We start from the raw sequence: 26,840 nt of genomic DNA on the forward strand, positions 1-26,840 counted from the left end.
GGACTACCGTTCCTACATTGTTGCGTTTGTCTGAACCTTGGAAAAGTGTGTGCACAAGATTGATCAGGTAATGGGATGTTGATATACCACTGACATTCCCAAATTGATTAATATCTATGTATGGTTCAATATCATACACAATCCATTTTGCCACAAACCCTTCGGCAACCTTGGCAAAAATATCAGTAAGTGATATAGGCCTCATTTTATCAATGCTGGGCGGGTGCTGCTTTGGAATGGGGACAACAATGGCAGATTTCCACTGGTGTGGCACAATTCCCTCCTCAAAAGAACAATTCAACACATCTGTTAAAGGGCCACTCAGTTCATAAGCAAATTCCTTTATGATTTTGGGAGGAATTCCATCCGGGCCACTTGATTTAGAAGTTTTAACTCTCTTAAGCTCGCTATACACATCCCATGGATAAAGAACGAGGGCAGGTTTCACAGCGGGCAAGAAGATTGGAAGCTCAGAATGATCCAAGGGATTAACATGGGAGGACACGCTCACAAACTTGGAATTAATGGCATTAGCCATTGCCTTGTGGTTAGCCCTATCCACTCCTGGGATGTGCATGTCAAGATCAGAATTGCTGGAATTAAGCATACACTTGATTTGTTGATACCATTTACGAGGTTCAGTCTTTTGCAACTTTCTCACTCTGTTTGCATTATAATTCACTTTAGCTTTCTCAATTTCTCTCTTCACCTCATTACGCAACTGGCGCCATTTTGAGGTTTCATGAGCTTCAAATGCTGCTTGGCGTTTTGATATGAGTTTCTTTATCGTGGAGTGATCCACGGTTTATCAGTCTGATGAATTTTGAGTAATTTAGTAGGAAAGTAAAGTTCCATACCCTTGTTTAACACAGAATACATAGCATCCATTTTATTTTGAGTACCATTGCATTAGTGGACCTCACTCCAACTCTGATCCTGAATCCATCTACCAAATGCTCTGATATTATCATCACGAAAAGGCCGTGTAATCCTGGACTTAACTGTGTTCTTAGCAGTGGTGTTTTTAGGCTTCCATAGAACACATGCATGGTCACTTTACCAATTGATGAGAGAGCAGATGGTGGTAAATAATGGGTTTGGATATTAGTTAGAATGAGATCCAGGGTTGCCTGGCCTCGAGTAGGAAATGTAATTATCTGATTAAGATCATTGCCACGAGTTATAGCATTAATGTTCATTCGGTTGAAATCACCAGAAATACAGAACCCCATTTCAGGATAACGAGTGCGAAGATGGTCAGTCGTTTCAATAAGGTGCTTCTCGAGAACAGGTTGGAAAGGGAATCAGTTACTATGTAAACGCAACAGAAAGTTATAGCAGATATTCCTCTTGGTAATCGGTGAGGCCTAACTTCAACCCACAAACATTCCAGCTCGTCCGGTACCTGAATGTCAAGCATTTTTGAGGGATCTCGTTCTTAACATAGATGGCCACACCACCACCCCGGCAAGCTTCTCTACTTTGGGAGTACAAGGAGTAACCCGAGATGTTTACTTGACATGGGGATAGTTCAGGGGTGAACCAGGATTCACTAATGATACCAATATCAATCTGTTCTTGGCGCCAGATAATATCAACTTCATCCATCTTATTAACTATAGATTGAGCGTTAGTCATAAATACTGTTGGTAATTGAGAGGTAACATTTTTGGGAAGGTTAGGCTGTCTTTTTTCCCACCACGTTTACCCGGTGGCGCTAGCGTTTCCTTTCAGACTAAACACAGCAGTGGGCAGTGGCGTGTCCAGGGGGGCTTTGGGTGATGAAGCCCCCGCACTTTGTTAAAAACATGTAAAATACGCTGTTTTTGGCGATTATAGCCATTAGGCCCCCCCCCGCATAAATCTGAAAGCCCCTCTGAGCCCCCCGCAGGAAAAGATCCTGGACACACCGGTGGTGGGTGCCAAGACAAGAGGGAGGTTGGATACACCACTGAATTAGACATGTGTCTTGTATGGTCCATAAGGCATTGACTACATGGATGAGTTCACTTAAAATGCATCAATGAATGGATGGATCGCTCAATTGTTCAATCAATTGATTGATTGATTATTAATTTATTTTACTGTAACTTTCCTTTTTTGGAAAAAAATACTCAATATACTTTTTGTTTTTAACTTCATTGGCACTCGCACAAAGAAACAAGCATTCTATCATCTGGTTTTCGTAACTTTAACATGTAAATTACAACTGACAAGTCTAGATCAAAATCTTAATCCTAAATATATTGTAATTACATACCCTGGTCTCCCATTTCAACTCCATTTTTTCCTGTGTTCTAGATAAATTAGTGGGTAGTCTTTTAAATAGGAATTATCCAGAGCATGTAATCACTGACTAGTAATACTCCCGACTCCCGCTGGGGTATTCATGTCTACAATATAGTACTTCATTCATATGTTTACTCCATGTCAACAATAACAATGCACCAGTGCTTAACCAGGTTAATGAAATTAGGTCTCAAAGCTTCATTAATTTGAGAATACTGACAGCAACTTGGCAAGTCCAATGTCCTGGTATTAACATTATGATGGAGTATGGTATTACAGCAATTGCTTTTTAAAAAAAAGGGGGCAAGAGTTCAGTGTCCTATTTCTGAAGAACCGGTCATCTTTATATCCTGGGGGAAATGAGGATAGGTGGGAATTGAATTCTTTCAAAATAAGGGGGAAGAAAAGTAAAAATGTGATCAGAATGGAGCAAAATAGAATTATGTTGTTTATTTCAACGTATATAGGGATAACCAACCAAATAAACAAAAATATTTGATCAACATTAAACTGATTCTGGTACTCCACCCACTCCTCCTTGGGGTGGGTGTGTGGGGGTGGGGGGGTGTGTGTGTGAGGAATACAGGCTGGTAAATATATGAGAACGGGGGAAAGACATCTATTTTATCTCAAGTGGATTACACCATTGCCTAAAGTTAAAGCCATATTATAACATTTATAACATAATGCCTGAATTATTGATCAAATAAGGCCAATTGTGGACTACAAATGGTAAAAGGTCATATTTTTGGCCTTATTTAGTCAATAATTAAACAAATAAGCCAAAATCCAAAAAATAAAAAACCTAGCTTACAAAAAACACAAAATAAGCCAAATGTTGACTTTTTACTTTTTCTATAGTGTATACTTTTTCTATAGTGTGTTTACCAAAATTTAAATCCAAAAAATTCCTTTTTCTCCAATATTGATGTTTTTACACCAAAATTCCTTTCCAAAAATGTATACATTTACATACATTATAAAGTTACAGCACTTTTAATTAATACCTTATTTAGAGCGCTCAATCCGCTTAACATTGACAATTGCCTTTATGAATGAGCGGTTCTGACAATATGAACAACATAATCATAATGAGAACTTTGTATGATTGTCTAGATACATAACATTCATAAATTTTGTGATATTACCAAAAAGGATACGAGGTGTGTCTTCTAGACGACACATAAGATAGAGGCATGCAGCAACTATATGTGATATTAACAAAAGGATACGAGGTGTGCCTTCTAGGCGACACATAAGATAGAGGCATGCAGCAACTATATGTGATATTAACAAAAAGGATACGAGGTGTGCCTTCTAGACGACACATAAGATAGAGGCATGCAGCAACTATATGTGTTGTTTTTCTTCCTCTTGTAAGTCTTTTGGACACAGCCATCTTGAAGAAATTGTATGCTGTGTCAATGCAGTGCTGGTTTAATTTGAGCTGTGCACCAAGAGCCTGGATCCGTCGCTTACCTGAAACAAACACAAAAATATGTGATATCATTTAGTTATTACAGAGATGGAAATAGTTTTTTTATTTCCTGGGAAGATAAGCCAAATTTCACTGCAAGATAATAAACTTGCCCATAATTTCCTATGTATTTCTTGCATGTAAGGTCAGTTTGAGGGATTTTTGCTTTTGGCACCCTAGGTAAGACACAGATCTGAAAGTTACGACCTTTAACAGTGAAGAAGCTGAAAACATCATGAAATTGAAGGTAACTAAAATAGCTCAAATTGGGCTGAAAATAAAAGAAAACATGTAAATTTGAGTAACAAAAAAGGTAAAATCTCCTTATAAGCTAAAAAGTTTCAGGTCCCCCCACCCCCGGCTTAGAAGACAATGGGGAAAACAGCCTGCTCCCATAATGACTCTTCCTGTACAAATTGCACATTAAGTGCGAGTGCGCAAAATGTGTACAAATATTAACAATTTGGTCCTAATCAAAGTAAGTTTTGGTCTTAAATGGTCTCATAATAAAATTTTTATTGAAATGCATGTGAAGCTTGCCAAAAATTTCCTTCCAAAGTTCCAAATTCTGAATAATTATGACCTTTTGATTCTATACCATCAATTCTAGGATGTACCAAGGAGGGATAAATGGTCATTGACAGGGGGGGGGGGTATCATGTGTGACCATAAAGTCGCAAAAACATATACCAAGCCACTTATACAAAAACATAGGGCCTTACATTTCTAGCTTTATCTGTTAGTAAGCTATGTGGAAATTCTGTTGTGCAATTTTATTTTCAATTACAACCCGAATTGATTATACAATTCCAGTTTTCTTCTAAGCTTAATACATTTCACTTGCATGATATGCTAAACAAAATACATGCACAAAAAACAATATATTATTCTGTGTACTACCAGTGATATTGTTTTCAACCTAAATTGATTACATCAAATAGGTTGGATAATAAAGAGGTAAAGCATGCTAGGGAACCCAAGAAATTAACACCGCAGGGCTAAAGTGACCTTAAGCTGAGCCTGGCGTCTACCTGATCTTGCCTGGCATACATAATAGCTGGCCAGTCCAGTGATTGCTACATTTCAATGTGTCATCTCGTTATTTGGGATTGGCCACTGCGCTGGCTCAGGTATTGTGGTAACATATTACATGCAGGTGTACCTGGCTATGCAAGAATGTTCGTAAGAAAAAGTGACGCAAGTTAACGCTCATTCAGAATGTAAAACATCAATCAAAGGCAAGGGTGTAGGAGGTGGCAGGGAGACACACTGCCCCCTCAGAAAAAAAAAATTGAGTGAAATCCCGTTCAAATCCGGGCAATGAATGAAAAAGTAATTGTTTTTATAAGCCCTTTTTACATTCTGTTTTCCCCTCCAATTGACCAGCTTTTTTCACTGCGGAAATGCAAAGGTTAGTTACATATATCTGTTTGCAGGTCTATGTTGAAATCAAAAAATTAAATGGAACAAAAACTAATCATGATAATGATCCTGGAAAGGATAAAACAAAGCAACATATCCCTGTAACCAGAAAATTGTTTTCTATCATAATACCCATGAGGGAAGATAATTTCTATGGAAGATAATTTCTATCTTCCATGATAGTACATTAACCTAAACCAACTATCAGATGGATTGATCATCAATGAAACTGAACAGGGAGGAACAACCATGTTAAATGCATCACAAATCTACAACAAGCACAAGTTGAGTAGATATTAGACATCCATGGTCTGTGTCAATACAACTAACACTAACCAGAAATGATTTGTCCAGGACACTAGGATAGTACATGTGGTACACCAAATTACACTAGTATCTTTACATCAGATAAATAACCCACCTGTCCCACTAACCAGGGAGAATCAAAACCAAAATTACCGCTTCCTCAACATGCTGAATGGGTGGGGGACACTCAGAATAAATGTGTTGTCATCCTCAAGCAGAAATCTGTGGGAAAGGGTGCTTTATTTACACATCACCGAAGTCCGCCCGGACCGCGTTTAAAGTAGTAATTTCATGCTATTTTGGGAAAAGGGTAGGCCCTATACATTACAGAACACATCAGCATTATAAAGGTATGGATTTGACGGACATGAGATCGGCAATTAGGGTATGGATTTAGAGGACAACAAACTGTCATACATCCATGTCTTCATGTAGCAAGTCCCTTTGTGACGTCAGCCCGACCAAGAGAATGTAGGCCTATAGCTGCCTATCATAGATTTATCAATGTTAAAATGTAATTGTGTTAGTTATGGCAATTAATGGGTGATACAAAATGTAGGTCAGTGCATTTTACATTTCCTAATCTTTCTTTGCTTACTATGCTAATGTTACATTATTGTTTTAAGGAAAAAAATTAAAATTATCCAAACTGTTACATTTCAGCATATCACATCAAAGCTCCCATTGGACGTCCCATTCCTTTTTTAAAAGAATTTTTATTTATGGTTGGTCAGTGAAAAGGGTACCTTTTTTATGGGGGTCAGTGAAAAGGGTGCCTAAATATTATTGGTTAGTGAAAAGCGGTCCTTTTTTACAAGAAGGTCAGTGATTAGGGTTGGTATTTTCACATGCTCCAGATCACCATTTAGGGTGTGAAATTTGAGGGCCTACTTGAGGATGACAACACAAGTATGTGAGTCCCCCCCCCCTTGAACAACCCACTTTGTCAGGACAGTGAGGACAAGTTCTTTGACCCCAAATGTACTTGTAAAATGAGAAATGAGACTATAAGTGAGAAGGATGACTGCAATCTAGATCATGTAATATAACCTATTAAATTGGAATGACTATAGGACACAGGGTTAATAGTACATCAAATCGGAACCATCCATCAGATGGACAATTCATCTGATGGTATAAACTGTGGAGGCCAGTGATGCAGTAGTCTCCTCCACTGCCAGTTTGATACGTCATACAAACCATCTGCCTAAGATGACACCACAACCACTTTTTGATAGGCTGATTTTTTTCTCACAACTCATACGACTTGAAACAAGGCTCTCAATATGTTAATCGGCTCTTTAATATTCATGAGAAATGGTGGCGGAAGCATTAAAATTTAGGGAGGGTCGGGGGACGAGCATATTTTGTTCCGGTGTTACTGGCACTTGTTTTGTGTGCATGAGGCATGTAAAAAATTTCAATTTCAGACTATTTTACCCAAATATTGGTGTGTTTTGCTATTTGTTGGGCCAGTGCATGTGTGAAACTGAAAGCGGACAAAATTGTGCAATTTTACCTTATTTGGGCCAAAAACATGGTGCTTTTGTGCTTGAAGGAAGATGCACAGGGCAATTATTGCTTTATTAAGTCCCCCCCCCCTTCCGCTGCCTAAATTCATGAGTTGTGACCATAGTCACATGGAGTGATCTGCCATAGAGCCCTATTCATGCTATTCTTTAGTATCAAACTCAAATTCCTAGATGCATCTCTCATGTCATATCTCATAGCCAATCATGAACGGCATTATCCGAGCCAAACTAAACCGGCTGGCCGCTGCGGAAGAGACTAGTGATGCAGCTGATAATTGATATTCACGACTAGCATGCAAACAAATTACTACCCTATCCCTTAACCATGTGTCGCACTGAATTATTCACACAAAGATTACTTACTTGAATTGATGCTAAATTTGGTTTCGACATAATGGATCTTCAGGTGTGTAAGTTCAATGTCACATTGTCCCTGTTTCTCTCATTTACAAATTCAAGGATACTATGTACAAGAATCATTAGTTCTACTACTAAGTTTGTATAATGAACAAGGGAATCATCATCATATTCCATTTAAAATCCACACTACTCATGTGGAAGATTTAGCTAAAAGTCTTCCACGGTGGGGTGGGAGTATGAGTTTCAAATATGTGATGCGATCAAGCAAAATCAGTCGGAACTTGGAAATATTAAATTGTGAGTTTTTTTTACTTTAAAGCTGGGATGGACTTTAAATAATAAATAAATGAAGTATAGTGCAACACATTTGTTGCACATTTCCCTATTTGCCTACTAATCTTTCATTTATCCTCTTGTGAATTTTATTTCACACACAAAGAGGATTTCAGTCTCAAAAGATTGTGTTTTTGCAGCAAATTGGCACATGTTATGATTCATCTCATTTATAATCAATTTAAGGGGATCTAATTAGGTTGGTTTATAAGCAAAATTGAATCAAATCCATAGTGAAACCAAGACATATCAAAATACCTTTAATCCCCACAGGCATAATAGCTTCAAATAAACGAAATACTATTACTAAGGCATTATTCCAATGTGGAAAAAAAACCATACAAATGCTTCTAGGGCTTTTTTTACAAAATAATTACCTCTATGTTGTGCACAAAAAGCAATAATTAAATTTGAATTTGATATGATTCTGTTTTGGTTTTTGTTACCACACCTAAAGATCTTTTAAAACATTGTGTACCAAATGACCAATATCAGCCTGTCTTGAGCATCATCTTTTCTTTATAAATTGCACATACACTGAATCATATTTACGCTAAATTCACAATTTAAGCTTTCAAGACATACTACACTTTATGGCCAAAAATATCTTCAGATCAATAGGCCTGTCTTCGATAATGTTAAATGACTCACAATTACTGATGACTTTATGGACACACTTGAAGTCGTCAACCTATATATTTATGTGCTAATGTTCCAAATCTGTACCCCTATAACCTAAATAAAGGTTTAAACAACATTGCCAGTATGTACCTTCCAGTCTTTCTGCAAGCCAATATTGATTTAGATGAAATTATTTTCACAAGAATCTAGAGTGTACATTTTAAGCAACAAACAGATGGAACAATCTTACTTTACAAGTATAAATTGTATTTTTAACCCTCAAAGTATATCCACAAAAATGTTACACAGAGCTTTAAAAAAATCGCACAAGTAAGACTACAAACAAATAATCCTGAAATCAGGGTATCTGCAACTTCTCAAACTAGATTAGTTACAACATATTATTTCCAATCATTCCTCCGTTGTCCCACTATTAGTGATATTAATACTTTAGGAACTAGAGCTAGTCATTTATTGTGAGCATACTCATATTGAGCAGCATCATTTGTATCCATGACAAGCTATCTCATTCTAAATCTGTCAAGCCTCATTTCTCTAAATTTCAATGAGATATCAGTAATGAAAAATCAAGCTTTACGTGTCTTCAATACAAGACACATGTCGGCCATATCCAATTTTGACTTTGCCTACAATATACTGATAAATTACACATTATAACTAATAAATCTACTGATCAAATATCTTTTCAATTGCACCATGTGTTTCTGAGACCTGAATATTTTTAAAGCCTATAATATTATTGCTAAACAGTAGGAAACAACAGAAATGTGCATGCTCGTTTTGCCTTTCATCTCAAAATTGATTTTGGTGACTAGTTTTTGCTTTATCGCATCACATAAAGATGACATAGACGCTGACATAGATACCAGCACTCGTTCCTCATTATTTGATCCCACATTGATTAGTATTACTACATCCACAGGCAATCATCCAATTCGCTAGTAGTCAGGAAACAAATTTCTTACAACATTCTATCTAAACATGGCAGTAAAAGCAATGCAAAAGAAAAGCAAAATGTTGACTGACTTTTAGCTATTATTTCGTCTGAACATCGTAGGCATACATGTTATTACTAGTGCTCATTTTAGTGTTCTCAAATAACAAACTTTGTCAGGCTTAGAGTAGATATCAAACAGCGCATTGACATTAAATATAGGTTGCAATCAGTGTAAAAGTGTGTCAGGAATGGTGTCATCTTATTATGGGGCTGCTTGCAACTTTTGGTGTTTGCTTTATAGGTAGGTTACATTTTAAAGTCCAATAAGTCATGACAAAGTTACCAAACTAAGTTTCAGCTGCCATAAAAACAATGATACATTAATGAATGTGTTTAGTAATTATAGCATCTCCTCAGACTTAAACCACATCAAACTCTTCAGCACATGCTTATTGCACCTACAAACAAACTCGGAGTTTAAGACAATTGGAGCATTGTTTACCAGTGATTGCAGCAAGGTATGTGAGCGAAACATACAGGACTGTCGGAGAATGAATCAAATGAAGGAACATACCACCAAATTCATTGGCAAGTGATATCTTAGCTAGCGTTTAATTTACCAGGTGTAGCAGAGCAACATTTAAATTTTAGATTTCAATGTCAGACTGGTCCACTTTTATGACACTTTCTTTGATTTCAGATAGATCTGCAAATCAACAACAAGTAATGCCAATATTTTTGCCTTGAGTCGGTTACATTTTGAAATGACTGGTTGAGATATTGCATGACAAAAACAAAATTTGTATGCCAAATAAGAACAGTTATAAATTAAAATTTTTATTATTTATAGACTGTATGAATGTATGTCTTCCTCGAGGCAGTAATTTCAGATATTGTTTTTCATTGTATCTCTAAACGTAATAATGATAAGTATCTAAACATATACATTTTCACAAAGGAAATGATGCAAGGAATCCAATTAGTAGCAGAATTCGGCATACTTGATTACAATTTGTGTGTGGTCGACCAAGATAACGCATGATCGATATTATTTCCAAAAAGAGTGTGTAATGACAAGCTCCAGTGTAAAGGGTGCCTTGATATATCGTCAATGGGCAAGAAAAAATCTCCTATGTGCTTATGGCCCCTGAACATGTTTAAAACAAAACTGCCAACAGGTTACATGGGATGTTTTGCTTTAAACATGTTCAGGGGCCAATGACACATAAGAGGTTTTTCCTGCCCAACGACGATATAAAAAAAACTGTGATCGGAAATCAACTAATCATTGAAGAATCAAACCCCACTATGAAATGGCTAATATATATGCAGGGCTAAATTACTTTGTTATCGTAGTCTTATTCATTCATTCATTCCAGGAATACATTCCCAATGGACACTGACCAACTAGATTGCGTCGTCCATGGAGAGAACAAAAGGCAGACACAAACAGGAAAATGCATCTTCAAGATCAGCTATTCATTCACAATTTCAATGTCTATGCCATTGGGGTCTGTGTAATGATGTTTAGATTGTGTTGTCCATCGAGAGAACCAAAGCCAGACATTAGAAAAAGTTGGAGGACATCTCCCATTCACCCGTGTGTGGTGAATTGACTACGTAATAATCATCATCATCATCAGTCGGTTGCGGAGCAGGCGACTACAAGCTTTCTCCAACTATTGCAATCTTGGACAAGCGAAACAATTTTGTTTGGCTGCAGCATCCCTTCATAGTATCTCCCAGGAGGTGCTGGACATACTGTAAGTACAGTGTACGTGGCAGTCCTGGTTTCCTCTTCCCATGTGGTGGAATATAAAGGGCATATTCTTTTTTATTTCATGCAAAAAAAAATTTTTTAACTAAAAAAAATACGCCTCAGGTACCGATGTAATTTCAACAAGCATTTCACTGTTTCATAGTGAATCAAGGCCCGATAATGCCATTAACAATACATGTACCACGCAGGCAGCACTGACATGTACAGAAAGCTGTGGATGGCAACGAGCTACCATTCATACTACAGTTCATTCATAAAAATATCAAACTAACACGGTAGTATCGACCATAAGGTATATTTGAGCCCCATTTGGACACCATCCAGATATTTTTCCCTTGATGTACCATGCAATATTCATAAATATGCCAGGTCATTGTGTACATTCTCATTTACATATGATCATCCCCTCGTGGCAGTGTATTGAGAGGTCAAATTAGGTCACCGCGTGACCGCTGCATGAATATAATGCCCATATTTGGGAAACAGGCCATTGGTGCTCCAATTGAATTGGCTATGGACGGCGAGATGTAAATTGAGTGATGATGTCACAGCTCATTAGAGTTTGTCACTCGGTCTATGGCAACTTATTGTAATGACACAAACAGGAAAATGCATCTTCAAGACCAGCTATTCATTCACAATTTCAATGTCTCTGCCATTGGGATCTGTGTAATGATTTTCCCAATGGACATTGGTCAACTAGATTGTGTCGTCCATGGAGAGAACCAAAGCCAGACACAAACAGGAAAATGCATCTTCAAGACCATTCATTCACAATTTCAATGCCTACATGCCATTGGGATCTGTGTAATCATTTCCAGCCTAGTATCAGTTCAGTGAACCGGTGTATAAACACAAATTTCTAACGTTAATTCTAGACCATCGGCCATCCCATCTCCAGTCCAAGGTTTGATTGCTGGCTGCACAGTAAGGGACTAATCACAAACCACAATTTGTGTATTTCCAGTAATTCCGGAAGGTCTCAAAGGGTTTATTGGAAGACACAGAAAAAATACTTCTCTGGACTATGCAAACATTACAGGTTTGCTTCTCACCTGCCCTGTCTCCACTCTAAATCATATTTTCCCTTTCAATCGTTTTTAAAAAGGACATGTACTTTGATAAACCAACAATATGCTGGCAACATGATTAAATAATAGTATTATTAGTATAACATCAATGGTCAATAAATCAATGCTATGATGCTCATAATGCTTCATTCATGAAATGGACTATCCCATATTTGATTGACATATCCATATTTTGATGCAAGTAAAGTTACGATTGTAAGACAATTTGAAAGTACTTTTATTTGTTTTAATCTTACATAAGATATTATATACAGTGGAAACTCGTTAATACGAGATCGCCAGGGTCGGCATGTTTAGCTCGTATTAAGCGGAGTTCGTTTTAAAAGTCAGGTACAAAATATGTGTCGAAAGACTGCATGAAAGCCTATTAAAGTCGGCTCAGTGGGCGATGGGCTGTACAAGCAAAACTTCACTGCACTGGTCGAGTCTGCATAGCCGTCTTCATTATTTTATATTAGATTTGCAGCCTCCGAGCAATGTCACAGTTCAAAATTCCCTCAATCGGTATGATAGGCTAATAATTGTTTTTGATTTTTCGGTAAGAGGCATTTTTCTCACAGCTTTCTGATGAAATTCAGATGATTTTTCTCAAGCTGATTATCGTAAACAAATAAAACAATTACCTCACGGCGATATCGATTTCCCTACTTCCAGCAGCTAGTAAACATGCCTTGAAGGGTTTCCCACTTTCGATCCAAGGGCGGACTTCGCGTTTGCGATTAGCTAGTTTGATATGTCGTCAGCAATAATTGGCCTTATATGGCAAATTTCGTCATGACTTGATTTATAACATCTAAAAATAGGAAAGGGAATCCTCATTTGCCGCTAAAGTGATGTCTCGAGCGAGTATTTTTTCAACTTCTCACATGATTTAAATCATAAATTTACCTTGGGATATTAGCTTGTTTTATCCATCATAAAAACAATAGAAAACAAAAGCTGTGACTGACAGCAAGTGCTCGTATTATGCGGATTTCGTATTATTTACCTCGTATTAAACAGTTTATTTTGTACAGTAAATAATAGGGGAAATCGGGACCACGAGTTTCTGTTCGTAGTAAGCGGTTCCTCGCATTAAGCGATCTCGTATTAACGAGTTTCCACTGTACCACCACACGCTTGATTGTACATTGAGTATGTGACTGACTTCATTTGTGCGAGTGTGTGGCTTATCCTTAATAGTATATTACTCCTCGCGAATCCTTGATACTGATTACTGACTGACCCTCGTACATATGTACATGTATTTAGTCAAAATTTACAATTCATTTTCAGAGCAAGTACATTACATGTACTTTGTCTGGACTCTGGACCATACGTGACAAACACATTTTTTTGCAATATAGGACCTGCCCTCAAACCTGGACACCAATTTCAAAAATATAGTTTGAAAAAGAGTAATTCGCTGTCGTAGTGCACATTAGTAACCAATGGTTACTGCTTCAAATCTGGGCTCATAAACCTGTTCCGAATTTTGATATGCCATAGGCTTTGTGTTGTGATCATTTCAATCAGTGGTTCGTAACAAAGCAAGCGTGATCCAGTTGACCTAGCAACGGTCATATTCTAACATGCTCTACGATCTAACATGCACTACGACAGTGAATAGACAACACACATAGAAAATACAAAATGCCACACCCACGCTGGAAACTTGAAACATTGTTTTCCAATAATGAGACTTCTCTTCAATCTTAGTTTGTGTGGTAATAACAGCCAAAGGGTTTGAAACATTTTAAGGTTAAACTTACCACCTGTCAAAATTCCAATGTTTACAAAATTGAAACATTATATTTGTACTTCCGTAAAAAGAAATCAAATCAAAATAGTCCGGCAGACCAAACCTTTTCAGGTGTTGATCAGCGAAGTCAGAAATGACGTCTATCCATCGACCAAACTCCGAAATTAACTCTACTCCTGTTTTTGTATGATAGTAATACCCATAGGGGTGTTTTATGAAAGGTAAAACTTACCATCTATCAAAATTTCAATGTAAAAATGCTTTTATATAGATGCTTTCATATCCCCTCACTTCAATCTATTTTGGACTGTGTACCTAGACAAACCACATCCATCCAACTTAACCCTTCTCACAAAAACATCATCTGCTGATTACATCGCAATTTTTACAATGTTTCACACAATTCTATGAACTTGTTATGACACATATTTAAAAATTTGAATGATAATGCATATAAGTCCAAACATGCTCACTCAATATTCTTGAGATTCCCATTGTTATCTAGAAAGGAACAGCATAGTTTATAACCTCTGCAGCAAGTCGGTTTAACTCGCCGATGTTTTTAAATACAAAGCGTTAGATCATTGTGTGGGAGTATTGCTTCAGGCATTGTTGTGGTCTGTCTTATGAAATGTGCTGAAGACAGGTTCAAGTTCATTTCCTCTACATCATGAAGAATGAAGCCCTGCTCAAGTTCAGGTAAATGTTACACATTCCAGCTGAAGTTTGTGACAATTATCATGGAAGTTCAATTCTCATAAAATCTGTCAAACCCCAACTGGCATAGTATGCTCTAAATAACCTACATGGTACATTTGAATTGGAGCACCAAACATGTGTCAATAGCTGCCATTTTGGTAATGTTTGAATATTTGGAGTACGACCAACAAGATGTGTCAATTGGCTTTTAAGTTTATATTTGAGTTGCAAATTTCAGAAAACTAGTTAGAGAAGGGGTGTTTTTGTAAAATGTTAAGGGATCCAAAAATCTGGAAAAGGCACTTATTTTTAACTTTTTAGCACAATTTGTAAAAATACTTGTGAAATTTACTTTTTAATCTGAAATTTGAGAAAATTGGTATATTTTTCATTGAGTTTGGCATTTCTTTTTTTTTGGGGGGGGGATTCTCTAAAACCCAGCTCTGTATATATCTCCACACAATCCAAAATCAAAACCCCCCTGGGATTTGAACATTTATTGCATTTATTGAACATTCATTGCAATTCAATCCAACCTGGCATCCATAGTGGCAGCCATTTTTATAAACCAACTCCAGAATTTAATGATGTCAAACCTCATAGTATTCATATTGAACATTTAAAGCAGAATCCCATTTGGCATAACACAGTTATTAAATGCTTGTGGATTAGTAATAATATACTTACCAGTTTGTAGGGTAATTGCTCTAGATTCCTTGCCAAATCCATGGCGGAAACTACTGCCTAGCGAATGGGTCTTACCACCTAGACAACAGAGAAAAAAAAAGTGTAATGAAAAAGAATTTATTGACAAGGATCACAACTTCATTGACCCTTTGCACGGATTCACCATCTTGCTACATTGAGGTCCTCCCTGCAAACACCATGTGCAAAGAATACATTTTTGTTTTATATCGAACATTTTTAGCAATGTACATTTGTACAAAAAGGCTTTAGTAATTGTGTTTGATAGGCAACACACACCTTTTGGGTAGAACCTAATGAGATGATTGTGCAAAGGGTCAAATACAGACTACAAAGTCAGACCTATCCTTTAAAATTGACATACAGGTGTAAGCAGGCCCATGTCCAGGAGGTGCAGGGATTGGACTCACCCAAATCAAACAGAAGGTCCACTTTTTTTGTACATGTACATGAGAATCATTAGAATACATGTGCCTTAAAATATTCTCAATTTGAAAGATAAATTTAAACATTTGCTGCACTATTTTGAGTGAAAATAATCAAAAAAGAACAAAAAGTCCAGAAAAAGGTGCACATTTAGGAAGTCACCCTGCCCAAAATGGGAACTTCAATCAATTAAGGATTGTCAAGGAAGCAAGCCAACACACAATGATCAAGTGATCATGTTGACCAATTATCTTTTAACCGGGACACAAAAAATTGGTTTCAATGTTTAGGTACACATAACCAATCTGTGAAAGGGGGAGGAAATCATCATGGGGAAAATTGTTAAGTGCCACAGATTCATTAAGTTGTCACCATCAACGTTCCCCAGTCCCCCTCCCACTAGGAAATTGTTTGATACGTGGATATTAAACACAAACACAAAATCCTAATCATGCTCCCATTTTCACAAATACACTAGGATCCACATCATGTTCATCTATCAGGGCACAGTTCTTTAATCCCAATACATTTGTATGTTCATTGAATGACCTTTGAAAATGTGAGTAAAAAAACTCATACTCTATAACTTGAGGTCAAAATTTGCACTATGATTGTTTAATTGAGGTTATTGAACTATGCCATTGGGATGAGGCCATAGTAATAGTAATTGTAAACTGGGGAAAACCCCTGTGATTAAAAACTGAAAATCTTGGCACCAACTCAATATTTTATCTAATATGGAAAATCGATAATGAAGTTATGAGATTATTAGGTTAATAGGGCTTATTCCTGATACACGAGAGACGCCCAATGTTCAATATTGCTCTTGAAATAGAGGCAACCAAGAAAATGTGATTGATTTAAATTATAGTTCTTAATTTAACAAGACTGTTATTTGCATATAAAAATCTACCTTTGAATCAACTTGAAAATAGGGGCCAATAAATTCCACTTTCAATGTTCTATTATAATAGTGCTGGGTATAATGCATTCTTTTTTTTCTCTTTTTTTTCTTTTTGTGGTTTAACTTTTTAACTAGTTTAACTAGATTTAAACAGTCAAACCTACTTAAGGCCATCTTAATTACCCGGTAAATCCTATGTCTCAAAGCTGCCGCGCGCATTATTTAAATCGTGCGCGTAGTCCTCTTTGAAAATCAAGAAATTTTTTTATGTCTTTTTATTTTTTTTTAACAAAAAGGCAAAAATAAAACCTAAAATTCATATATATGATCATAAGTTTCAGATTTTTTTTTAAATAGAAAAAATTAACCCCAAAATTACAACTTTGTATCCAAAAGGGGCAGATTTGTATCTTGTAATCACTTCAGATTCTATTAGAGATACAGAAATCTGTACAAAACCAATACATTTTTAGATCTTTAATACAGGGATGTAAGTAAACCTGAAGAAAAAATCCTGAAAAACTGTGTGAATTTGGGCTAAAAAGCCCCAAAACAGGCTGAAAATAAATAAAAGTGCGGAAATTTGGACACAAAAAAAATCTGGAATTCAGGATTAATCTTAAAAACTTACATCCCTGTTACTAGATTATGAAGTGAACACAAGTTACAAATCTGACCCTTTTGGATACAAAACTTTTAATTTCTTGGTGATTTTTTCCCAATTGTGTTTAAAATTGAACCATGAATGATTACAGTGTACTTTTTTTTAGATTTAAATAGTCCCTTAACCTACTTGACCTTGAGCCAAGTGCTGCAATTATTTGTTGTTGATTTTTTTTTAAATAGAAAAAATGAACCCCAAAATTACAACTTTGTATCCAAAAGGGGCAGATTTTTATCTTGTAATCACTTCAGATTCTATTAGAGATATAGAAATATGTACAAAACCAATACATTTTTAGATCTTTAATACAGGGATGTAAGTAAGCCCGAAGAAAAAATCCTGAAAATCTGGAAAAATGTGTGAATTTGGGCTAAAAAACCCAAAACAGGCTGATAATAAATAAAAGTGCAGACATTTGGACACAAAAAAAATCTGGAATTCAGGATTAATCTTAAAACTTACATCCCTGTTACTAGATTATGAAGTGAACTCAAGTTACAAATCTGACCCTTTTGGATACAAAATTTTAATTTTTTGGTAATTTTTGGTTTTTACCAATTGTGTTTAAAATCAACCAAGATTGGCTTTCAGTTTTTTGGATTTTGTTTAGCTTTTACGTTGGCTTTCTTTCTTTTCTTTTTAAATTTTTTTGTGCATATTTGACCAGAAATCATTTTTGTGTGTTTTGAAAAATCGAGGTGCATATTTTGGCTTCCAAAATTAAATTGTGTATTTTTGGCAGGCCTACACTAAGGCACACAGCCTTTCACTTCAGGCAGAAAAAAGGGGGAAAGAGGTTTTCAGACCAATTTGTCCATTTATTGAGATTTGGGCGGGGGCCCAAAAATCTCAATAAATGGTCAAATTGCCCCAACAAACAGAGTGGCTTGAAAACAAATGCGAAATGCGATTGTTTTTTATTCCCGACTTGGTATTTTTATGGTATTTCGAGATTTTCGCCGAATTTTTCAGAAAATATTTTTCAAAAAATTAAATTTTTTAATATAAAAAGAAATCCGCATTTCTTTTTTTTTTTTTTCAAATTGCACAACTTTACAAATGCGCGTGCGAGCTTTGAGACAAACCTTTTTTTTGGGCCTTAGAGGGAAAATTTCAACATACTTCAGCCAGAAATAGGTCAAGGTAGAAAGAGAATGTTTACTTCATATAAACCTGATATTAAATTACTCCATTAAAAAAAAAAGACTTTTGCCTGAGTGGACTGGATCGGGTCACATGTCATAACATTAAAATCTAAACTCCATAGACATAGTAAACTATTTTTGTTTACCTTTGTCAAGATGAATAATTTGAGGCTCCTTTTGCAATTGGAGCATTTTGAAAATTTGACCCCTAATAATACAATTTTGATTTTACCCTTTGACCTATTTTGACCTATACCTCATTAATTAGGTATTCTAGAGATAAGAACATTGACTTTTTTAATCTCTAGGACTAAAGAAAGAACTTGTGATATTTCATTCTAAAATTTAATGTGTGACCTTTGAGTGCTTTGACCTCAATAACTCAATTTGCAAAAAAGGTGCCTTCTTGGCATCCAGCGGATTCTGAATATATACCTATCACTGGTTGTTACATTAACAAAAATATATTAGTATGCAACTTCACACCATTTAAAGGCCATTTTCTTCTACAGTAGGCCTATAGATTTGAATTTTCCATTCTCCTACAATATGCCTCTGCACTGTGGCTCAGTTGGCTACAGTGTTGTGCTAGTAACACAAAGGTTACCAGTTTAAATCCGGATGATGCACTTTCTATCAACGTTTACATTGTATGTGGCATGTACACTGGCTGCTCTGTGGAAAGATTAAAATCTGTTCAATATTTATGTGACCTCTGATGACCCACGTATGATCGTCAAATGACCTTCATATTGTGTGAGGCATAACTGGCATATTCAGCTCATATTTTAGCATAAAAGGATCTAGGACTATTGAAAATCTAACAAATAAAATTTAACCCTAGATGACTTTGAAATGGCCTTTTATACTGCAATTATGCATAATAAAATATTAGAAAGTGGAAAACAATCTTGGCTAATATGACCCCCGGATCTGACCCCTCAGACGGCCACCAGAGACCTTGAAACTGTGTGAGATATAATATTGATAACAACTTGGTGCAACTGTTGAATGCAACATACATGTACACTCACATATGTAAAATAAACTAGTACATTACTCACACTGGATATGTGTAGCTCATATAGAGTGTACATTCAATAAACCCAAGCGGAACGGGAGTTGCTAAGTAACTGCTACCCGAACCATAAACACAGGCATGATCAGACAAAGAGCGTTCAATTTCCCCGTAGCTTCCCACCTTGTACACACGTCAGTCGAATTTGGCGGTGTTGATTTCATTTGTTTACCCTCCAAGTTACAGCATCGTTCACTTTGTGTTGAACAATGAACATTGTATGTGGGCCTCACATTAATAACATAAAGATCACTGTGATATCATTTCAAGAGGTCACTTTCCTGATTAAGCTAAACAGCCTACATGGAGGAATTTTATGCATGAGCAATCACACCAATGACGTAGTAATGAATACCCTCTATACTTGGCCATTGTCAACATACCATTTCTCATTGGAAAAAACATTGATTTACATGCATATATTGCAACTTGGTCTCAAATATGACGACATAACAGTAACAAGCAAACAGAGTAACAAACAATACATTGCACAACATCTTACCTTCAGAAGGGACAAACTGTCCAATAACTGATGTTCCTCCTAAACTATTCTCAGCAAAGTTGACCTCTGAGACAATAAAGTTGTCTTCAATAACTGATCCACAATTGACACACACAGCATTTCCTCTAGCTTGATCATTATCAATATCACTGCCCCCACAATTGGGGCACACTGTGGCCTTTGACATTGTCCAGTTGCTGTTGGTAACACTCTGCTATCTTGGAGACTACAACCTGTCATGAAATAAAATGGAGAGTCAAGCTTAATATTAACAATAAGAACCAAATGAAATATTAAATAAATTGCATTTTAATTTAAGAACAACTTCATTGTGCCAAGTTCAAATTCCTTTGATTTTTGTAAACCAAAATTTTTGGTGTCATGTTTGCACATTTTCCAACTTGCTATGTAAATTGTAATTGGAGTCAAAGCCAAATATTTGTTATGTATGTACCAGACTTTGTGAATGCAATATTCAGATTCAGAAAATGTATACTTTTCTTGTGGTAGGATCATTATTTAATGTTTCACGGTATACTGTAACTTTGACTCAAAATATTATAATAAGATACATACATTGTGTAAGAAAGAGTGGTACAACCGGTGCCAAAAGACATGACCATACCATGTTGGAAATAGTTTATTTGTTCTCAAATTATACCCAGGCATAATATTGACAATATTATACATAAACCAGCCCAATCAGTGTTCGAAAAAGGTTACTTGCATTTGTGCAGGTAATGATAGAAAATCTACCTGCACAAAGTGAAAGTAACTTGCAGCCTTGCACACAATTTAACCATATAAAATAAGAAGTTTGTGCTGTGAAACTAATCATCTTTTTTACAGATGAAAAGTAGAAATTGGTGTCATTTCGTAAGGGATGTGTAATTTATGACTAAAATTCTACATGCACTTGTGCAGGTACATTTGAAAAGTTACCAGCACAGAATCAAAATTACCTGCATATGTGCAGGCGTGCAGGTGGTAAATCAAACACTGAGCCAAATGCCATATAGTTATGAAGATACGCTGAAAAATTTTGCAAAAAGCATCATTACCGCATCCGCCTGCTCCTCCACCCCTGGCATTTTTCACAAACAATCATGCTGTTTTTATATTGAAAACTCCATTGTTCTAAGTTTTAGTACACTGAAAGAATATAAAATTAGGCTTAAAATGAGGCATCAACCAGTCCAGCAGGATAAGGGGTGCGAAATGCCAATCAAAATCAAGGCTCCCGCTGGACGTGAATTCTTGCGTCCAGACGCATTTTTGTATTGCTGGACACAATGTTCAACAAATTTCATCAACCCTTTGCGTCCAGTCGGACGCAAGTTGATTCAGCCCAAAAATGAGTGATTATAAGCTTACCAACTTCATCATCATAAAAATCGCGAAAATTACGTTGACTGATCACTGCTAATTCTCCTATTAATAAAGCTTTATTCATAACCAATGGACCAATCAGTAAACAAGTTATTGACCTTTCACATTTAACCACTCCCATTTTGCAACACTTCCGGGTCATCAGTCAATGAATGAAAATTCTTACGGCAGCGAGACGTGATAAGCTTTTGCTCACACAAGAGCAAAAATACAACTTTCTAAACTATCGTACATTGTCAGCAAGTTTGCATGAATTTGTTATTGACAATAATATTTACATAAATCTTTAAAATCTCATCAGGAATCTGAAAGGAAATAGTCAAATATTTGCATCAAACTGCGATGTAATACCGGCAATCGGGGGCTTTGTAAAATTGTATTCCCTGTTGCCCAACACATTAACATACATGTACGGACGCACACAAATTTTGTGGGACGCACATTTCACGACCTGGTTACAGTTGTGCGTCCGATCGGACGCAGAGTTTTTGAAGGCTAGCGGGAATCAAAATTATACGGTAACTTTTGGGAAAATGTAATCGCTCCACCTTTGAGTTTTTTGGGTACCCAGCTTATGACATGCGACCAATATTTAATCACCTCAAAAGTGGTAAGCCAGGTTTGAACAGGAGGAGGGGGGGGTGTAATGTCCAAATGGCATGCCAAAAATTGCTTCCTTCCCCCAGCCTGCCAAAAATCCTCTGCCCCCCCTTGGCCTGCTAAAAAACTTGAGTTGCCCCCCTTGCACTAGTAACAATTTTTGGATTCCAGTTTGCAATATTTTAAATGATCAATCATCAAGACATATATGTTGCGAGCAGCGTTAGAAAATTTTGGTTGTCCGTACCTGGGCCGGGACAACTAAAAAAGTCGCCGGACAACCAAAAATACTGATTCGGTATGGTAACTCACCTTTGTACATGTATCTTTTAGCCGATGGTAATATTTAAAATGTGAAACTATTTTTGAATAAAATAAACATGAATTTAAACGTGGTTCCACAACCAGTTGCAAGCTTGCCTTAGCTTAGTTAAGGGCAGAGTAAAGCCCGATCCTGACTCCACTTCGCAGCGCGATGCGATGCTGCGATGCTTTTCAAACATCTCAGTATCGCGCGATGAAATTAAAATGTACATTTTAATTTCATCGCGCGATGTTGCGATATTTTAAAAGCACGTGGGGTCTGCATCTCCTTTTAAGGTCATTCTACCAACCTTGATTTTCCAGCAGCCAATCACAAACGTGCACGGCTGCGATATCGCAGCGCGAAGCGAAAAAGTTGAACATTGTTCAACTTTTTCGCGGACCCAAATTTCCACCGCGAGATGAGAATTTTCACTGCTGACCTCGTAAAAACCTGGCTCAGATTACAGTTTTTATAGCATCGCAGCATCGCATCGCGCCGCGAAGTGGAGTCAGGATCGGGCTTAATGGGAGAGAACATGGACCTTTTCGAGCATCATTATTTCTGAATTGTATCTCCAAAGTATATAAAACTATACATTTTTGGAAAGGAAATGAGTCAAGGAATCCCATGGTGATGTCAGATTTTTTCAAAAATCTCGAGTTTTTGATAAAATCACAAAAAATCACTTTTTTACCCCAATATTTTTGTGACAACTTAAAAAAAAATCAGTTCGGAGTAAAAAAAAAATCAGTTAGCTTTTAGACATGAACTTAGGGAAGGTTTTTTATTTTTTGAAATTGCCTCTTTTTTCAAATATTGAAAAAACATGTGAAAAAAGCAATTTTGTCATTCTATTCAGCTAAAATTGCACATAATGGTGTATATTTTTGTTTAAAACAAATATTTTGAAAAAATGAGAAAACCTTCCCTAGACTTTGATGTACTCTAAACGATAAGTGCAAAAAGTTTACCTTTTGCTTGCATATTTTTCGAGTTATCTTGTCACAAAAATCGTGCAATATTGTCAAAAGTGAACTAGGAGAAATCGATGTTTTAGTAAAAAAATGTCAAAATTATGCACAAAATGTCCTTATATTTTAAAACGGCAAGACTTTCACGCTTGTAAAAGCTGTACCTGGTGCATGGTCTTAATATGCATCTTTTTGCAACAATGAATTTATGTCTGCTTTTAGTGCGCCATTTTGACTGCAAATTTGTGTTTTGTTTACACCGCATTGGCGGTGTTAAAAACATACCGAATCGCTTTGACTGCGTTGGACATACGCCAGAGAGTTAACGCTTAAATCACGCCGACGCTTGAATCGTGTCTTGTAATCACAATATTTCGCATTCGCGCATTTCTGACTCATTATTTCCGCCAATTTACTAAGCTGTCTTGAGCCATGTGACTTTTTAGAGTTGAAAAGAGTGAAATAAATCAAGCAAAAATATGTGTAAATATTTACAAGTTGTATTTTATCAGTTTCAAGTGAAAGAATACATCTTAGTGTTGATATGATATATCAAGAAATCTCAAATTCGGGCATGGACGAATATGTCTTCCATTACTCATGTACTCTGGCCTTAACTTAGGCTTTGCTTTGGACTCACCAATTTCTTGCCCCCCCTCCCCCCAGACTGCGGGACTCAGTCTTCAATGATAGTCAGTCATTTATCTATTGGTCGTTATATGACTATCATTTGAAGAGTTCTTATGATACATCTTCCGAGGAGCAGTTTCAGACAATAGCTCGGGATTATTGGGGCAGAGCTAGGCGAGGTTATCTTTTGAATTCTTTCATGACCATTGGCATTGCATTGAAGCAGTCATGCCTGTCAAGGACACTTGGTGTGAATTGAAAGACCATGTCACTCGCCACAAAAGAATGTCAAAGGTCATAAAACACCAATTTGGTGTCTTTCCGCTCCTCGGAATATGATGTTTAAGGTCTAGACTACCCCCCCCCCACAATTTTACCCTCCCACTAGGGCTAATAATTATTGCACAGCCGGGCAGCCCCTTATCTTAGCTCGTAGCTAAAATACCATGGACAAACCATGGACTGTAGAAAATTTCTACAGTCCATGGACAAACATGGAAAGGGTTCCAAATTCGACTACCTTGTTTTATGTGCGAAATATTTCACCGTTTTAGTGGTTTAAATGTAAGAATATGTATTTATTTATACAACTCACCTTTCAAATACAATCTTAGCAATTATAAAATACTTGTGGACCCACAATAGCTATAAACGTTAGGTTTAAATCACGACGTTTACACAGACTTGTAGAAATTTCTACGGCTGTGTATTCTACCATGAAATCGTGTACGGCAATTATGGATGATTTCCTTTTAAACGTGCAGCACCACTGCACCAGCAAGCCATAATGGCTGTCAGACTTCGCGGCGAGATTCCGGGGCGACTGGCAATATTTTTTTCGTATTGGGGGCCCGGGAGGCACTTCCATGACAGATATGCATCATGTGCCTCGGGATAGACCCCCTTTTTCAAACCGGCTTGTACCCAATGACCCCCAGACCCCCTTTTTTGTGTTATGGTCCTACCTATTACCCAATGACCCACTTTAAAAAAATTCATGTACTCACTGAAAGACCCCCTTTTTCTATTTCCTGCTATACCCAATGACCCCCTTTTAATTCCCAAATTTAGGTGGTATTTGTGTTCTGGCCTCCAGAATTAATGAGATTTTTCACATTTCCAAGGTGGCCAAGTTGTTTTTACGCAGTTTGGCACTTGCGGGGGTGTACTTAATGATACTCTATGCATAGGGCCTGCACTTTGGCTCGTTTTTTTGCAGGTTTACATGGTCCAATAATCACAAGATGACTGACATGTGGTAACAAAGGAAGCAGTCACTGCAATTTGATTATGTCCCATATGATTGGCCATTCAAGACACCCATGTGAATATACTATAGCGGCCTTTTCAAAATATAATACCTGTTTGCTTGATTGCATTGACAATGACCGGGAACAATAGGCCTACACACAGTATATGCATTGGACAAACTTTTTACAATAAGCATGATAAGTGATGACGTGACCTCCAGATTTATACATCGTTCGTCTCGCACACTGACAACATTTGATTGAATGGACTGTAGGTGATTACGGTGAAGGACACTTTTCAAATCCTTTGTTTGGAGCCAATCAATAAAAGCATGCAGGGCCTCTATACCCATGGAGCTATTAAATAGATGGAGAAGAAATAGATTACGTAACGCATTGAAACCGTGTGCCGATTTGAAATCTGACAAGCTTTTCATCGAAAGGTACCTTTTGTTTGGGACAAAGGGCTTCCGCCATTAAATCGGTAAGCTGACCCGACAGTGTATTAACGCTTTACCTAGCAGGCTACTGTCAATAAGTGATCAAACGAAAGGCGCGTGAAAGCGACGTCTGGAACGAAAAGTACCTTTTGTTATAATAACACACAAGGATGTCATTGAGTAGCCGTAAGCACAAAAAGCACACATTAGCCGCTGAGTACAGTTCGTGATCACCCCACTGACTTCAGGTGCTTCATTTAAATAAATTGAATGCGCTTGCTGAATGATTACACATCAAGCATTCAAGGCTGCCATTTATGTCTATAGTAACTGTATAATGGATTAATGGTAATAGCTATACGTATACATGTAACAAATAATAAGTATACCGGTATAGGCCTATATAAAAGTTGTTTCACAAATTGACATTTTATTTTATTTAAGGCGATATAATACCCCGATTTTCATCAGTACCCTCTTCTTTTTTTCTTGCAAATTTATTAAGTACATATATATGTTTATCACCTCATGTCCTGAACTTATAAAATATATCTACATATAAAGTGAATTTCAACAATTTTAGAAAATCATTTTAGCCCTATATATTTTTTTGTTTACTGTAACCTAGTAACTCAGATCTGTGTTTCATAACAAACCATAATTTATTCTTTTGAAAATGTTCAAGTAGGGTACATGGATAGAATACATTAAATCCTTTGTTATACTCTCTATAGAAAATCTATAGTGGTGCATGCAAAATACCTACCATGATATAACACTGAATAAATTAAATAAACACTTATACAATGGATGTATAGTCATTAGTTGTTAGGAGAAGAAAAGGCTATTAGGTCACCGTATGTCAGGTTATAGGTCAATTGGTTCAGGTCAAATTTAAGCATCAATTTTGAATACACATGTGAGAGTCTGTGATATCATATGAGGCATAATTTTGATATTCTGTCTTTAACTGGATATATATCGAGAAGTGCATGGTGGATATACTAATATACCTTGGGATGTAAATGGTGAGTACAATTTAGAATGCCTAGTTGAGACGGATTTCACAAATAAATATAAAATAGTTACCAAAATCACAAAACTTAAGCTTACGGAAAACTACCCAATATGGTTGTATAGGTGACAAGAAATACAATTTTTTCATCATTGCTGTAGTATGGTTGTTGTAACCTGTTACCTATGGCTTAATTAAGTTTCAG

At 36.6% G+C, this 26,840-nt stretch overlaps 1 protein-coding gene across 1 annotated transcript in view; it reads right to left on the bottom strand.

Moving 5' to 3' along the window:
- The window catches only part of LOC140153209 (transcription factor IIIB 90 kDa subunit-like), a 119,610-nt gene extending 94,952 nt beyond the window's left edge, over nucleotides 1–24,658 (bottom strand). The window contains exons 1-4 of the mRNA XM_072175892.1: nucleotides 24,526–24,658; nucleotides 20,034–20,266; nucleotides 15,297–15,374; nucleotides 3,595–3,768 (exon numbers count right to left, since the gene is read on the bottom strand). Coding sequence (XP_072031993.1) covers nucleotides 3,595–3,768; nucleotides 15,297–15,374; nucleotides 20,034–20,220 — 439 coding nt within the window. The 5' untranslated portion in view covers nucleotides 20,221–20,266; nucleotides 24,526–24,658. The remainder of the gene's footprint in view (nucleotides 1–3,594; nucleotides 3,769–15,296; nucleotides 15,375–20,033; nucleotides 20,267–24,525) is intronic.
- Between the last annotated feature and the right edge of the window lie 2,182 nt (nucleotides 24,659–26,840).

Source organism: Amphiura filiformis, chromosome 5 (assembly GCF_039555335.1).
Source record: "Amphiura filiformis chromosome 5, Afil_fr2py, whole genome shotgun sequence".
NCBI classification, from domain to species: Eukaryota; Metazoa; Echinodermata; class Ophiuroidea; order Amphilepidida; family Amphiuridae; genus Amphiura; species Amphiura filiformis.